The sequence below is a fragment of the Lepidochelys kempii genome, chromosome 2, assembly GCF_965140285.1.
Source record: "Lepidochelys kempii isolate rLepKem1 chromosome 2, rLepKem1.hap1, whole genome shotgun sequence".
NCBI lineage: Eukaryota > Metazoa > Chordata > Testudines > Cheloniidae > Lepidochelys > Lepidochelys kempii.
The window spans coordinates 4,423,690-4,441,676 of record NC_136381.1 but is presented as its reverse complement, the minus strand read 5'-3'; the positions used below and the strand labels follow the sequence as shown (position 1 = coordinate 4,441,676).

Sequence of the window (17,987 nt, the reverse complement as noted above, 5' to 3'; positions counted from 1 at the left end):
TGCTGTCCTCCCACACTGACAGAGCACAGACGAATGCGTGGAGGCAAATAATGTCAGAGTGCAGGAAAGCACAAAATGACCGGGAGGAGAGGTGGCGGGCTGAAGAGAGTAAGTGGCGGGCTGAAGAGAGTAAGTGGCAGCAGCGTGATGAGAGGAGGCAGGATTCAATGCTGAGGCTGCTGGCGGACCAAACCAGTATGCTCCAGTGTATGGTTGAGCTGCAGCAAAGGCAGCTGGAGCACAGACTGCCACTGCAGCCCCTGAGTAACCAACCGCCCTCCTCCCCAAGTTCCATAGCCTCCACACCCAGACGCCCAAGAACGCGGTGGGGGGGCCTCCGGACAACCAGCAACCCCACCACAGAGGATTGCCCAAAAAAAAGAAGGCTGTCATTCAATAAATTTTAAAGTTGTAAACTTTTAAAGTGCTGTGCTTAAAGTGCTGTGTGGCATTTTCTTTCCCTCCTCCACCACCCCTCCCGGGCTACCTTGGTAGTCATCCCCCTATTTGTGTGATGAATGAATAAAGAATGCATGAATGTGAAGCAACAATGACTTTATTGCCTCTGCAAGCGGTGATTGACGGGAGGAGGGGCGGGTGGTTAGCTTACAGGGAAGTAGAGTGAACCAAGGGGCGGGGGGTTTCATCAAGGAGAAACAAACGGAACTTTCACACCGTAGCCTGGCCAGTCATGAAACTGGTTTTCAAAGCTTCTCTGATGTGTACCGCGCCCTCCTGTGCTCTTCTAACCGCCCTGGTGTCTGGCTGCGCGTAACCAGCAGCCAGGCGATTTGCCTCAACCTCCCACCCCGCCATAAACGTCTCCCCCTTACTCTCACAGATATTGTGGAGCACACAGCAAGCAGTAATAACAGTGGGAATATTGGTTTCACTGAGGTCTAAGCGAGTCAGTAAACTGCGCCAGCGCGCCTTTAAACGTCCAAATGCACATTCTACCACCATTCTGCACTTGCTCAGCCTGTAGTTGAACAGCTCCTGACTACTGTCCAGGCTGCCTGTGTACGGCTTCATGAGCCATGGCATTAAGGGGTAGGCTGGGTCCCCAAGGATACATATAGGCATTTCAACATCCCCAACAGTTATTTTCTGGTCTGGGAATAAAGTCCCTTCCTGCAGCTTTTGAAACAGACCAGAGTTCCTGAAGATGCAAGCGTCATGTACCTTTCCCGGCCATCCCACGTTGATGTTGGTGAAACGTCCCTTGTGATCCACCAGAGCTTGCAGCACTATCGAAAAGTACCCCTTGCGGGTTATGTACTCGGCGGCTTGGTGCTCTGGTGCCAAGATAGGGACATGGGTTCCGTCTATAGCCCCACCACAGTTAGGGAATCCCATTGCAGCAAAGCCATCCACTATGACCTGCACATTTCCCAGGGTCACTACCCTTGATATCAGCAGATCTTTGATTGCGTGGGCTACTTGCATCACAGCAGCCCCCACAGTAGATTTGCCCACTCCAAATTGATTCCCAACTGACCGGTAGCTGTCTGGCATTGCAAGCTTCCACAGGGTTATCGCCACTCGCTTCTCAACTGTGAGAGCTGCTCTCATCTTGGTATTCATGCGCTTCAGGGCAGGGGAAAGCAAGTCACAAAGTTCCATGAAAGTGCCCTTACACATGCGAAAGTTTCGCAGCCACTGGGAATCGTCCCAGACCTGCAACACTATGCAGTCCCACCAGTCTGTGCTTGTTTCCCGAGCCCAGAATCGGCGTTCCACAGCATGAACCTGCCCCATTAGCACCATGATGCATGCATTGGCAGGGCCCATGCTTTCAGAGAAATCTGTGTCCATGTCCTGATCACTCACGTGACCGCGCTGACGTCGCCTCCTCGCCCGGTATCACTTTGCCAGGTTCTGGTGCTGCATATACTGCTGGATAATGCGTGTGGTGTTTAATGTGCTCCTAATTGCCAAAGTGAGCTGAGCGGTCTCCATGCTTGCCTTGGTATGGCGTCCGCACAGAAAAAAGGCGCGGAACGATTGTCTGCCGTTGCTCTGACAGAGGGAGGGGCGACTGACGACACGGCTTACAGGGTTGGCTTACAGGGAGCTAAAATCAACAAAGGGGGTGTCTTTACATCAAGGAGTATTTCAGGCAGGACTTCACGGAGGGTTCCAATAAGAAATGGTGCACCTAACTTATTGTTCTTATTGGAACAAGGTGGTTAGCCTGGCCTCTGATTGATACATGGCTAGATTTACCTCGCTGCACCTTCTCTGTGAGTGACTGCAGTGTGACCTAGAGGAATGAGTCCCCTAGACAGGGGAGGGGGGGAAGCAAATGAGTACAAAACAAATCTGGTCTATTTCTTCTTTTGACCCACTCCATCTATCTTTTACATCTTTGGCTGGCAGCAGACGGTGCAGAAGGACTGCATGCCATCCACATCTCATGGCTGCTCGGCAGAAGATGGTACAGTACGACTGCTAGCCATCATCATCTCTTGCCTGCCTTGCAGAAGATGGTACAATACGACTACTAGCAATCCTCATTTCTTGCCTGCCTGGCAGAAGATGGTACAATACGACTGCTAGCAGTCCGTATCGCCTGCCCGCTCACCATAAGACGGTTCAATAGGACTGACTGCAGGACTAAAGAGAATGACCTGGTAAAGTCGCTCCAAATTTAGTCCCTGCGCCCATGTCTGCCCAGGCGCTCCCAGCCGACATGGCCAGGAGCACCTCGGACATGACGAGGACGACTACCAGTCATACTGCACCGTCTGCTGCCAGAAGGCAATGGGTTGCTGCTACTGTGTAGCAAAGCCGTACCGCGTCTGCCAGCACCCAGGAGACATAGGGTGACGGTTACCTGAGCGGGTTCCATGCTTGCCGTGGTATGGCGTCTGCACAGGTAACTCAGGAAAAAAGGCGCGAAACGATTGTCTGCCCTTGCTTTCACGGAGGGAGGGAGGGAACGGGGGCCTGACAATACGTACCCAGAACCACCCGCGACAATGTTTTAGCCCCATCAGAGTGCTCCATTGTGACTGCTCTGGACAGCACTCTCAGATGCCCGATTGTTTGCTGTTGCTCTGACGCAGGGAGGGGCGACTGAGGACACGGCTTACAGGGTTGGCTTCAGGGAGCTAAAATCAACAAAGGGGGTGTCTTTACATCAAGGAGTATTTCAGGCAGGACTTCACGGAGGGTTCCAATAGGAAATGGTGCACGTAAGTTATCGTTCTTATTGGAACAAGAAGGTTAGCCTGGCCTCTGATTGATACATGGCTAGATTTACCTCGCTGCACCTTCTCTGTGAGTGACTGCAGTGTGACCTAGAAGAATGAGTCCCCTAGACGGGGGAGGGGGGGAAGCAAATGAATACAGAACAAATCTGGTCTATTTCTTGTTCTGATCCACTCCATCTATCTTTTACATCTTTGGCTGGCAGCAGACGGTGCAGAAGGACTGCATGCCATCCACATCTCATGGCTGCTCGGCAGAAGATGGTACAGTACGACTGCTAGCCATCCTCATCTCTTGCCTGCCTGGCAGAAGATGGTACAATACGACTGCTAGCAATCCTCATTTCTTGCCTGCCTGGCAGAAGATGGTACAGTACGACTGCTAGCAATCCGTATCGCCTGCCCGCTCACCATAAGACGGTTCAATAGGACTGACTGCAGGACTAAAGAGAATGACCTGGTCAAGTCACTCCAAATTTAGTCCCTGTGCCCATGTCTGTCCAGGCGCTCCCAGCCGACGTGGCTAGAAGCACCTCGGACATGACGATGACGGCTACCAGTCGTACTGTACCGTCTGCTGCCACAAGGCAAGGGGTTGCTGCTACTGTGTAGCAATGCCGTACCGCGTCTGCCAGCACCCAGGAGACATAGGGTGACGGTTACCTGAGCGGGCTCCATGCTTGCCATGGTATGGCGTCTGCACAGGTAACTCAGGGAAAAAGGCGTGAAACGATTGTCTGCCCTTACTTTCACGGAGGGAGGGAGGGAACGGGGGCCTGACGATATGTACCCAGAACCACCCGCGACAAAGTTTTAGCCCCATCAGGCATTGGGATCTCAACCCAGAATTCCAATGGGCAGCGGAGACTGCGGGAACTGTGGGATAGCTACCCACAGTGCAACGCTCCGGAAGTCGACTCTAGCCTCGGTACTGTGGAAGCGCTCCGCCGAGTTAATGCACTTAGAGCATTTTCTGTGAGGACACACACACTCGAATATATAAAACCGATTTCTAAAAAAACAACTTCTATAAATTCAACCTTATTCCGTAGTGTAGACATACCCTTAGGGTAGAAGAAGTGCTTTACAAAACTTTATATGACTAGACATTTTTTCATGACTTCAAAAATTCAATTCATACTATTTGTATTTTTAAATTTCAACATTCCCTTGCTGTTTGGCAAATTTATACAGTCGCCTCATACTAGTATATGGGATTCAGGAAGTAAGATGGACTAGAAACATGAAGTGAAAGTTATCAATCTAGCTTCATTCCCCAAGCCTAGTAAAGAGTAAGAAAAGTGAACAGGAGGGTGTGGTGCTTAATGATTAGAGAACTTGGAATTAAGATTCCTGAGTTCTAGTCCCAGTCCTAACAGACTCACCATTTGTAACCACACGAGCCAATAAAGACTCTCCCTTCAGGCTGACCCATAGAAAGCCATGTTGAGTCCATCGTTCCTGAAAACTGCTCTCTGTATGCATGTCAGTTATAACGCCTAGCCTTTTCTATTTGTTTTTGCAACTGCACACAACTCAGAAGTGACCACAGAAGCTTTCATGATGTTTTGTTATCATGACCCCCATTAGCTCCTGATCCTTCAGCCTGATTTACACCCATGTAGAGTCCCACTGAAGTCAATTGGGCTTAGCATGGGTGTTGAGGTCTGTCTATGAAGATTTGATTTAAGACCTCAAACACATGCATGTGCAATATTTTTTATTCCAGTCACCATACCTTTTCTCCCGAGTCCATTCTACACAAAGCAATACACTGACAGACTTGCATTCTGCTTTGAATGGCATTTCACTCTAACAGGACTCAGCAGAACTTCACTGTAGTCCATTATTTTCAGGCACCCAGCACTCTGGCATCTGGCTTCTTGCTTTTGTGTTTAACTTAATTGTTCCCAGTAGAGAGAAATAGCACTCAACCTCCTGCTTCACAGAAACCTGTCATGGGGAAACCCTCCTGCAGCTATGACCCATAGTCAAACAAGTAGCTGACCGAAAAGATATGCCTTTTGCCATGCTGAGAAGGCCGGTAAATACAGACTCTGGTCTCCAGTCCTCAAGAGCACACCTCTAAGAATCACTCAGCTGATGCCAGCTATCATGATGGGACATGGAGAGAGGAGGTCTAGTTTCTAAGGTGGTACAGAGGGTAATATGGAAGGGGTCTCAATAATATCACAAAGCATATAGTTAAGATACATACAGCAGAACCTGGATCTAGACTCACTACTAATTCCATCCTGTACATTATTAATGGTGCGTATAAGGCTTATTAAGGACGGGTGTGTACATTTGTATAAGAATTGTTCCATCTTCAACAGATCAGATGACTTCTAACCTCAACAAGTTACACTACTACAAAGGGAAAAACATTGGCAATTTGGGAAAGAAAGATTAGGGCTCCCTCTTCCCATCTCATTTCTTAGCAGTTGCTGTTTAAGTCACAGTGCACAGATACTGTAAAACAACTGGCATAATTTTCATTAAAAGCTCATACACGTATGTGCCGTGTGCGGACCAAACTATAACCTGGGAGATGAGCAAAAGCTGAGCTTATCATCCTGAGTGTTCTGGAAGAAATTCTGAGAAGTACTTACGACGAGACACTGGAAACAACGTGCAATACATTATAAATAAGAATGGACATTTTTATGGGCATCTCATAAAAATCAGAAGTGGAACTTCTTCAGTGAAACACGGTGCAGTACACATGGCAGCAGGGAAGAGCAGGAGAAGCCACTTCGAACCTCACTACCCAAACAGCTAATTTTCTAATCACTGAAAACCCTTTTTAAAGTTTATTTTTACATGATGCTACATCAACTCCAACTCCACTTCCTTGCCTTGTCCTTTTACAGGTAAAATTGCAGACGGCTGGGCGATGCTGCATCTCGGACACAGAATGAGAAGCGATTTACTCCCGTCCTAAATTATTCAAAAGAAAAGGGACTGCGCATCTTTAACAAGCCATCATTTTATGAAGCAAGGTTAACATTTGTACTTGATTCAGTAGAAGATTATAAACTCTCTCGGGTCCATTTGAGGACTTTCTTCTTCAAGCAAAAGAAACAGACTCAGCACTTTTTATATTATTTAGAGAATAAAATTAACCCTCAATGGCCCAAGCTGGTATTACTCCTCTCCAGTTAAATATGGCACGCTCAGCAACTTCCCCCCCATATATAATTACAGGCTGCTATCCATCATCTGTAGGAGAATGCTTTTCTGACACTCCAAAAGTGACGCGGTAAGCACTTTTACTAATAGAATAAATATTCTAAATATCTCTTTTATATTTTCATTTAAATTGGAATATTTTAAAATAATTGTACACACAGTGCCTGGATGGCTAGTACTGTGTTTGGAGAGAGGTTGCCAGATTACTTTATTTACATTTACTCTTCGCCCAGTCCCCTCCCTGTACTGCCACAAAATGTAATTAGGCAAAAGGTTAATTTATTAGCATTTTTCTCCTCTGCTGCTGATATTCCGCTCACTTTATAGCTTTTCTTTTTGGCTTTTCTTCCTCCCTTTTGATGGTTCTGCTTTGCAGTTGTCTCTCCTATGGAATCTGTATATTTCATGCTGCTTTAGCAAATCCATCAGGTACAATCCTATGTCACAGTCGAACCGCCACATGGTCTGTGACAGTGCATGAGCCTGCTCCATTAATGGGGAAATAGATGGCCACACAGGTACTTAAATGGCTTCCTCCCCTCACTGTAGGATCTGAGAACCTGTTGGTCCAACTCTGCCTCTCTACTCCTGACAACAAAATGTCTCTCTACCCACACTCAAGAGAGAACCCCACAACCACAGGTATGGGGTTATGCCCTGTGAGAAAATCTACTGGAGCCTTCGTCCCTGTCGGGCTGGACTCCACTTCTGCAGAAACAACAATCTCAGAGCAGAGCAGCAAATCTCTGGATTGTGGCCTTGTCTGCGAGAGCTGTAACCTCGACCAAAGGGCAGGAAACATGAAACAGAGCTCCTCAGGCTCCACTGCAGAGCAGCACATGCTCAAGTGTACAATGGCTAAGTCCCCAATGGATGGTAGCCTAAAATGTCAGGGAGAAAAACCTCTAAGACCAAGAGGTGTGTAAAGCCGTGCCTAGCCAAACGTGTATCCATGTGTACCTATGAAATTCAATAAAATGTCACCCTACTGGGCTGGTGCCCTGAGGTTTGGAAGACCCAATATCAACAAATTACCACCTCATTAGTCGTTTGTTTTTCAGCCGAAGAGCCAGTGCAAAGCACGGTTTGCAAAGTTCCTGTCAGATTTAAATCTGGTGTCCAGATTCTCTAACTGGGAGAGGTGGCTTTTCCCTGAACGTCATACCTGACAGCACATACACCTCCTTTTTCATGAGCGAAAGCAGCCGTGGCAGGAGAAAAAGCCCTTTTGGAGGCACTTATCTGACATCTTTTCTCTACCAAAGGCTCACAAAACATGTCCTAATTATTATGGGAAAATTTCATGGACAGGAGTAGAGGACTTTTCTTGGCAGCCTAGACGAACAGAAGCTAACTGAATAAGCATAGGATTTTACAGGACAGAATGACATAATGCAGACAGTGGTGAAATGGACTGTCAGAAAACCCACTGCAGTAGCTTAAGCTACAACAGAACGGGCCAACGGTTCAGATTCAGAGTGAAGGGGCTTAACAAAGCGGGGGCTGGATGTATTTCAGAATCTGTGCCATTTCCAGCCAGACATTGTTTATTCTGTTTGCAAATTAACTGCCCGATTCTTTATGAACTATGACTTCCTGCTTCCAAAGCAGGGAGGGCTCTCACATGAGAACATCCTTGGAAAGCATGGTCTTGCCTAAAAGGGTCTGAGATGAGAACGAGAGGATGAGAGATGTCGGTTCATATCCTTGCTCCCCACAACTGTAAGAGATGGGAAGTGAAAGGGAAACAGTGATATTAAAAGGTGAAGCAAAGCCCACAGAATTAATGCGAGTAGATTGAAGGGAACCTTAAACAAAGAAAGGCGATCTCTAGCAGATACCCATACATCTAGCTCTTGAGTTAAAAAGCCATAAGGGTTTAGTACTGCAGGAGGCACCCTGCAGTTTTCTACAAGGCTGGGGCTTGTGAAAATTTCTCCAATCCCACAAAGCGCCTGTTTGAAAAGCAATGACTGAATGGAAGGGAAAGGAATTGAGACACCTTACAACCAACCTGCCTTTCCCCGCCAACAAATCTTCAACAGCCACAGGCAACATTCTAAATGAGAGGGCTCTCTCAGAAAGACACATTTGTTTTCCGTCTAATGAACGTTGAACCTCAAACAGTTCAGAGGTTCAAGTTTCCCCAAACTGTGGCAAATCTATGGTCTAGAAATGCAGCTGGAAAATTTCAGAAGATCAGGCTCTCATCAGAATTTCAAGGACAGAAATACCATAGAAACGACCTCTTCTCTTAGCATGTCAGTATTTCTACTTCATGTCCCAGCTGAAGCTAACAAGTGCAGAAACAAGTATACCAAATTCTAAACGGAAGATGTTCCCTGAATAATTCTGAACTTCAAAAACAGCTTGGGGCAAGTTCTGGACAAATGATCAGGTCTGGTCTTATTTGAGTCTAAGTGTCCATCCTTGTTTGTCTGCCCCCTCCAGGCCAAAGTGCTAAATACCCAATGGGAAACCTGTGAGCCATGTTGAAAATGAAATCTGAAAACAGGAATCTCTTGATCACACAGATATGATGTTACCTCAATGTGGCATCAGTTTGAAGTCTACAACCTTTTAACAAATTAATACCTTATGGTTACAGAATGTGTGAGAGAATGTTGGTCTATTTCAGTACTTCCCAAGCCATGGTCCATGGACCACAAGTTATTCAGAGTCCTAGCTGGTCACATGGTACTGGCTCGCCTTATTTTCAGCTGCTATATCACTTTAAGAGCATCTATAGACATATTCAATATTTCCCTGATATTAATATCCCACAACTACAGAAGTTGCCTGAGGAATGTTATGGGATCAGAGGGGAGGTAGTCTCTTACAAATTATGTGATGATGACGGGAAGTGGGCACTGGCCTATGAGAAGTTGGATGGGAGGAGCTGGAGTCCACGAGAGATGCTCTCTATTGCAGAGTGGGTTAGACTACGGAAACGTTTGGGATCCCCTAGACCAGTGGTTCTCAAACTAGGGATGCCACTTGTTCAGGGAAAGACCCTGGCGGGCGGGGCCAGGCTGGTTTGTTTACCCGCCGTGTCCGCAGGTTCGGCCAATCGTGGCTCCCACTGGCTGTGGTTCACCACTCCGGGCCAATGGGGGCTGAGGGAAGCGGTGTGTGCTGATGGATGTGCCGGCCGCCCTTCCCGCAGCCCCCATTGGCCTGGAGTGGCAAACCGTGGCCAGTGGGAGCCACAATCGGCCGAACCTGCGGATATGACAGGTAAACAAACCGGCCCACCCGGGGCTTTCCCTGAACAAGCGGTGCCCCTAGTTTGGGAACCACTGCCCTAGACTATAAGAGCCCTTATCTGGCAGGAGACTTTAAACTTCCAGAGGATTGAATACTGAGCTCACTGGTTTTATCACAGCTCATTCAGAAAGCTTTGATCACCCTGTTTAAAATTCACACATTCAATTGTGACACTTCTATCACAACCATTTTATTTTCTACAGCGTCCGCTGATTGATTTTTAATTTCTATTTCCATTAATCAAAATGTATCAAAGTGCAGACCTTTAGGTAAGACTGAAGATCACGTGCATTTGTGAATGATCTTATAATTATTACTTTGTTAACAATAATTAGTTAGTTTTACACTGTCACTCTCATACTAGAGACCTGACTTAAATTCCTTTCTATTTTTGCATCTGTAAATAGCTGCTGATACGATTTTGCAGGTGCAAATTCATTTGCAAATAACATAAGTTAAAAGTATTCGTGTCCGCATCCATGCCTGCAATTAACACAGTAAATACAGTGTCATTGATGGCGCTTCACAAGCACCTGCGAAATTGGACTCGGTTATTTGCTAGCACAAAGGGGAGGCCAAGCTAAGATGCCTTTTAAAAAGTGATTTGTGTAACTGAGCCATGTAATTGCAAAGACCCTATTGAAAATCACTGCAGCTTTTATCCAAAGCAGCAGCAGAATGAACAGAACTATGGTACAAGAAAAAAATGTAAAGCCATGTGTCTTGGCACAGTGGGGAAAGGGAAATACTGACTGCCTTTTTCACTTCGTTCAATCAAGCCACGTAACGTCCACAAAGAAAAGAAAGCTCTGTAAAACTGTGAAGCAGCCGAAGTTCCTGGTGACTATTCTAACCGACAGCACAATTTGGGTGAAGAGGAGCTATTCAGGCACAGAACTCTCCTGTGCATTGCCTGCGAGCACAGGTTTCCCTGAAGACCAGACAGGGCATCTCACTGATTCACACCGTCTCCAGTCCAGCCCTTTGAGCAGGTTTTGGGAGGAGCTCAACTTCCATCCCCAAAGCCAGGCATTTCTGCTATGCTCTGGCTTTACCAAGCAAATCTTCACAGCCTTGCCAAGGACAGCATGTGGAGAACAGATGTGATGCAGGCTCTATGTGACTGAGAAATAAAGCAGACTTTGGACCTGTGGGTAGCATACTCCTTAAGCAGCATAGAGACATCGTGGAAAGTCTCAGAGTGGAAAGATGTCAGACCAAGCTCAACTTTTATTTCTATTGCATGATGCGCAAATCACTCCTTTTTAGATAGAAGTTTCTGAGACTTCTCCATGTCTCTCTGTAGGATGACCATGCATAGGGTCTACGCATAGGGTCATCAGCTGAAGTGTCAGGAGCTTGGGGACAGCTTTGCACATTCACTCTAGATATCTATGATGCCCCTTAGGGACCTCACTATGTCAATCTGCTTAACATGGGAGGCATCCGGATAGGATGGCTATGGCCACCAGGACAAAACTGGTAGACAGATAGCTAGAAATGCAAGTTAAATTTCCCAGGTTTTATGACGTTTCACAACACTGAGTTTTCAGTGAGGAAGGGTGGCCTCAAAGAGACAGAGCTTCAGTCCTCACCTCTGCCACAGACCTCCTGTGGTGCCCTTGGCGAGTCACATAGAACCGCTATGCCTAGATTCCCTGTCTGTAACAGGGAAGGAATAAAACCTCCCTTTCTCCCACCCCTTGTCTGTTTTATCTACTGAGACTGTCAGCTCTTCAGGGCAGGGACGGTCTCTTACTATACGTACAGCACCTTGCACAGCGCAGCACCGATCTCAGCTGGGCCCTTAGGTGCAACGGTAATACTACACCATCGACAACGAACAGCACTAAGTGTTGGAAGTTTTGCAGAACCCCACCCAGGTGGATCTGATAGGAGAATACGCCAATGGCACCACGCTGCAGCCCCTTTGCTTCTTTTCTTCGTGTGTAAGGAGACAAAGCCCTTCTGCCCATAAACCTTTTGAAATGCACAGGACTGCTGTTCATCACGTCCAGGTGTTCCACAGCTTTCAGCTCTACTGCTCCCCTCGGCATCATAACCAGTGTGAAAAACAGCTTGTGGGTTACCAATACACCTACCTTCCCTCCTGCAGGGGCTCAGCAGCCGCGTATCAATCACGGCAGTCAACTGAAACCGAGAAAGAGGCACTGAGAGCTAGTCATCTATTTACCTTTTTGCCCAGGGGGCAGTAGCCTTTGAGGAAATCCTGGCACACTTCGGCTTTCCTGGACACGTAGACATGGCTGTAGGGACAGTCACTGTTGTTGCAGATTCCTTTCAGGAAGTATGAGCACACTGGCATCTGTAAGGGTAGAAGATGATCAAACTGTTGCCCCTCCCACGTAGATTAGGAGCTATTCCAAAACCCAGAACTGAAATAAAACCATGACACGCATAAAATAAAGAGATGCCTTTTGCCAGCCACTGATCCCGGGGGTATTTTTAGATCTTCTATCGGTCTCTTGCAACAGAACTCTCTGACTTTACATGGTCCCAGTGTATACATGCAGGGGGCAAACACACTGCTTTAGCATCCTTCAGGCTAGCTCAGAATGGGGTGGAATTAATGAAATTTCAATCGTGGTGAAAAGTGCCACTTTACAACTCAGTGAAGTGATGGGGGAGTCGCTAATAAACTCAAACGTCACTGACGGGGCCTTACTGGCACAGGCTCCGTGTCAGATTGAGCTTCCTTCGCCACCATAAAGCTGCCAAAGCTCCTGAGTAACCTTGAATTGGAGAGAAGCAGGTTGCTGCTCTCCAGATTCTTTCACTTTCAATGTTTTTGAGCAGAAGTCTCAGTGTCCGGGGCTTAAACTTCATTTTCAGGAAGCACTGAGTCCGGCATTCCCTGGAGATGGAACTTCAGGAACCTCAGACAGGTTGGTCCTATACAGAGGTTCTCAACCCAAAGGTCATGATTCCCAGAGGGTTGAACCAGAGGCAGCTCACCTTGATCTTTCCTGTTGCTAATCAGGAATGAGGGGCTTGGCTAGACAGGAAAGGGCCCAATCAAGGGGTCTCAGGATGGAGAAGGTTGAGAATCACTCTTCTAACACATTTTTAATTTTTCTTTCACCAGCAACTGTCTCGCTTCAAACCCAGATTTCAGAACAGTTTTCCCTAGGTGTGTGACCTAGGCCACTGGAAGTCTCTGTCTTGGCTAGAAAAGGAAGAGGATAACCACTATTGTGTATGTTTCTTTACTTTAAAAGGTGACCATGGAGCAGAATGACATGGGGGACAGTGAAAGGAAAAGGACTGGTCTGATTCTTTCCCTGGGGCTCTCTCTCATTCTGCAATGATATACAAGTGTGTCAGACAACCGGTGCCTTAGATCTGCAGGCAGCTCTAGACAGAATAAACATTCCAGAAGTCATTATTTCCAGTCATTTTGCAATACTACAAGCAAAGTGAAACAGTGAGAAATCAAGGATCCTTATGGTCATGCCTCAAACCACAAACTTTACCTTCAGCCAGCTGTTATAATTAAAAACAAATTACCAGCCTGCTGTGATATTTCAGATTTTTCTCTACCGACTACTGCATGCAACTTCCAAAACTGACTAGCCAGTTACAAATCTGGGCTTTTGCCCAGAAGGGAATTTAGCCCTTTGGATCTGTGCCGATCCCCTATTCGCAGATAGCAACGTGCAGTTTCCGAAGCTGCTGTTATGGTCCATTTGTTCTCCCGCCCGTGCTTTGCTCTTCATTCCTGATCACCCCTGCCCCCACCCCCTACACACAGCTCACCTAAATGCAAAATTTACTTACTGCACGGCAGCATATCAATCCCTCAGTTGAATCACGGGTATCATCTTAGTCCTGCAGGTTCAAATATCCCCAACCCAATATTTACAATTCTGCAATAACTGCAGCTGATATTCTATGGAAAAGTCCATTTCCCTGAAGGACAGATTAGGGTTTTCACTAAATGGGTTCACTTGAGTGAGAAACACAGAGGGGTGTGGGGATGGGGAAGCATAAAGGAAAGAAAACAAAAGGGAAGAGTTTATTTTTAATTGTCTTTTAACTGCAGACATTAACATAAAGGACAAGGCTCTAGGGCTATCTTTTTTGTTGGTGGTGGTGTGACCATAAATGATTCCTTTAATGTAGTTTTTGATATAGAACCCAAATTAGCTCTAATAAAAAGGGATAATAAAGCCAGCTCTTATACAAAAATAAACTCCTCCTAGCTGTCAAGCCTGAACCATTATCAAGAGGAAGCCACATTCTCATTTCAATTAACCTTGTTTGCACCCCACTACGTCCACGCAAATAACAATAACATTAATTCAAGGCACTGGTGCGGGGCCTCCATATTAGACAGCTTTGAATATGTACATGCTTTGGAGCTGGCAGCTAATGAACCCGAAACTCAACGTGAATTTCCAAATTGCTCACAACAGAGTTTTGAAGCTCTATTAGGGAGAAAAATGCTGATTCTTTTCAAGTTCCTCAAGGGGAAAAGCTGTTGTAACAGCAGCATGCCTCTGCCCAAGTCCTAGCCTCTCTCTAACCTCCATTCTCAAACCCATTCAGTCACACTTACTGTTCTCCCTAAATCATCAGGAAGAGGCAGGGCCTGCTTCTCCACACAGCATCACAACAAGACACCAATTTCAGATCCACTCTTGACCAAGCTGGCTTTGTTCTGGATGCCTGCTCCTCAGAGGGGATCCCCTGGGTCCAATATATACATAATAGTTCACCAAAGGGTGGCAAGAAAGGTCTCTACCGAGAGCCAGTAGCCCATTATACTCATTGCAAAATGTACGTACGGATACGATTTCAGAAGTTATGTATTTATCATGAAAATTATCTATCATGGAGTCAAGGCCTGTCACCAGGAGGTGACACATCTCGGACAGGTTCCTTTCTGGCAGGAGATGCCAGACACTGATCTCCCTGTCTGGTCATATGTGTATTATCTGCCTCCCAGTGGAGGACTATCTGCATACTTGAGCCAGGTGCCAGTCAATAAGTTGTGAAATCTACAAGAGAGAAAATCTATAGGAGGAAACAAAACAGTGGGGGAGGGAGGTGCCCTGTTTATGAATGAAGACAAAGGATGGGACTTGTATATCTTGAGATGCAGAAGAACACGCTGGATCCTTCACTTAGGAGGCATGCTGTCCGTGTCTCATGGAAGAAGGATCTGTATCAAGCCTGTCTGTAAAAGGCTGCAAGGACTTAGGGTGAGCACTATTCTATAAGACATGAGTGTAGCTAGTTAACTAAATCTAGGTTATAGAATGTGTGTTATGATTTTATTTCATATGTAGCCATTTGTTTCCAGTATGTCTACTTGGTATCACTTGAATCTCTGTGCTTTGCTAAATAAACGTATACCTGTTTTCACTATAAACATTGTGATGTTATGCTCCATATTTTTCATAGAAACATTGTTATGATATGAATATGAAATAAATTAGATATGTTTTATGCAAGATGGATCATGTGAGATATCATTGGAAAGGTTATGATTTACTGAATGTGATTATCCAGTTTGTATGCATGTATCATTTCTGTATCTAAAGTTAGGAATATTGACTATGTAACCATTACAACTGTGTGTGTACTTGGGAAGCACCCACCAGACAGCAGGCTATCAGCCTTGATGGGCCATTAGGAAGAAACCATAAGACTCTGAAGATACTAATCTCTCTCCTTCCTGAGAAGCTGGTACTTTGTTTTGACACTACAAGAAGGTCAGGTGGTCATGTCACCTGGTACTAAACACCATCTTGGACTTCTAGTGATTTTCCACTAAAGGGTGTGTGTGTGTGTGTGTCAAGACTGGGAAACGAAAGGTTCCCACCTTATGTAAATCCTATTTAAGGATGGGAAGTAAGTTGATCTTGGTTCACTCTTCACTGAATCCCCACCCAGGATGACAGCTGGAAAGATATGAGAAACAAAGACATGGGGGTGGAAGAGTTGAGCCCAGGCTGGAAAAGGGATCTGGTCTGTGAATATGGTGTCTGAAGATTTAAGTTGCAAGCAGGGTAGCTAACCTTCAAAAATTTCTGCATCCTGCCCAAAAGCAACTTTTAGGGTGAGAAATTACTTCTTGAAACCAGTCTCTAAGATCTTAAGCTTAGTATGAGTGGTTTGTTTTATTTGCTTAGTAATCTGCTTTGTTCTGTCTGCTATCCCTTATAATCACGTAAAATCTGCCTTTTGTAGTTAATAAACTTGTTTTTGTTTATTATAAAAGCCAGTTTGTGCAATTTATAATGGGGCGGGGGGAAGAAGTTGGGCATATCTTCCTTCATATTGAGGGAGTGGGCAAATTTATGAGCTTACGGTGTATAGATTTCTCTACGGCGTAAGACATTATTATTTTGGGTGTACTTTCCAGAGGGAAGCTTCACTTGAGTGCTGGGCAATTTCCTAGCTGAGGCTTCTCAGAAAGAGAGAGAGAGAGCGTTTGTGTGTGTGTCCCCATCCGTCCATCCAGAGGCTGCAGAGCCTGATTCAGCAAAACAGGGAGGGAGCCCAGGCTAGTGGAGCAGGCAGGCTCAGTGAAACCCCAGCATATCGGGGGCATCCCAGACGGGGTGGGGGGTCCAACCCATCACAAACATATTAAGGGCTGCATGTTAAGCGGAGCGGTGATCTGAGGTGGAACTGGTGAGCTGGGGTACACTGTTTCTTTTGAAGCAGCAAATCTGTGAACACTGCGAAGGTCTAGCACACCAGGGGCTGGATGCTCCAGGGAGATGCTCAGAGGTTGGTGTGCACCAATTGCTAACCAGTAGAGAGAGAGCAGGGCTGGTGAGGCCTACAGGGGAGTGCTTGTATTGCCCATGGCTAGTGAAGCTGGAGAGTTGACCCCTGACAGGCAGGCACAGACAAGGCTTCCGCACGCTAAGGGCAGATGGTAGTGAGGTGCCTCCCAGCCCTGGATAGACCTGAAGTGTCACACCTGCCCACCAAGAGGCGCAAAGGGCTGGACAAATTTTGAGCAGAAGGTTAATAAAAATGGTTCTGGTTATTTGTTCTGCAGAGGCCTGTCACTGTGCACCACACGACGAGTCAGCAAAGAGGGTCTAATTAACTCTCTAGGTATTTCTGCGGCCCTATTATCAGAGCATCTCACAATAATTAATGGAGCAACTTTTGCTACACCCCTCTGGGGTACAGAAGGTTGCCCCCCTTTTACAGAGGGGAAACAGAGGCATAAAGCAGATGAAGTGATTTGCCCCAGGTCACACAGGAAGTCTGTGCCAGAGCCACAGACTGAACCCAGGTATCCTGAATCCCAGCCCCATGCCCTAACAACTAGCCCATTCTTCCACCGCTGGGTAAGGCCCCCAAGGAGATTTCACGTTACCTCAGACGAATACGGGACAACGGCTCACATGTGAAAATGAGCAAGGCTCCTCTGGTGGGGCCCTGAGCTTCTCGCTCCCACTCAGAAAAACAAAAGGTAAACCAGAGTAAAATAAAGGGAATAGTTGCAAAATCCCATGCACCATTCCCAGCCATTAGACTGCTTCTTATCTGGTAAACAACCAACAATGCACTAAGGTGCTTTCAACAGAACAGCTCCTTCCACATGAAGGATACAAGCAGAGCAACTGCTCCACTGTCCCGAGAATATCGTGCCCATGTGCACGTCCCACTAGGGGGTTCCAGAGCTGCAGTAACTTTTCCACTGACTAGCTGGTCAGCTGCAGCAAAGGACCAACGGGCGCTTCCCTACAACTCACAGCAGCATCCGCTGAACATGTTGACCTAGAGCTGCCACTGGAGATATCAGCGGGTAAAAGAATGCTCCACTCAGTTTGCCAAACTGGTGGATTTTCAAGGGCTTAAGCAGCCTGGATTTGTGCACCTGTTCTCCTGCAAAGCTACGTGAGCTTTACGCAGATAGAGAAAGAACGAGATATAAAATCCATGAGCTCAAACACGAGAGTACTGGGCACGTTAAAAATACCTTCTGTGCACAGACAATGCCAGGGCATGCTCCCTCTATGTACACAGGCTCCTGCGTATGAATATTAATGACAGATATTTTGGAGCATTGAGAAGCCTGAGTTACAGTAAAACCACATTACCTGCCCTCGTCCTTGTGCTCTTACACTCACTCATGCTAAGGGGAACCATCAGAGGAGACATACTACCCCATGTGAGCTGGCGGGTTAGGTGCATTTGGGAGCATCAGTGGCTGAGAGTGGTTAGTGATTTCTTGATAATAGCCATGAATGCCTACCAGGAACAGCCGCAAACTCCGTGGCACAACAGGGAGGCGAGGCTAGACTTTAACATGTGAAAGTGAAA

At 46.5% G+C, this 17,987-nt stretch overlaps 1 protein-coding gene across 4 annotated transcripts in view; it reads right to left on the bottom strand.

Annotated features, from left to right (window-relative positions):
- ZC3H3 (zinc finger CCCH-type containing 3) overlaps nucleotides 1-17,987 on the bottom strand; it is a 353,067-nt gene that overhangs the window by 89,254 nt on the left and 245,826 nt on the right. For 3 of the 4 annotated variants that reach the window (XR_013635280.1, XM_078851403.1, XM_078851404.1), the window contains one exon: nucleotides 11,866-11,997. Coding sequence is in view for 3 of the 4 variants with exons in the window: in XM_078851403.1 (XP_078707529.1) it covers nucleotides 11,866-11,997 (132 nt within the window). In the remaining variant the exon portion in view is untranslated. Of the gene's footprint in view, nucleotides 1-7,451; nucleotides 8,125-11,865; nucleotides 11,998-17,987 lie in introns of those variants that run through there. The other variant, XM_078851405.1, reaches the window with a different exon arrangement.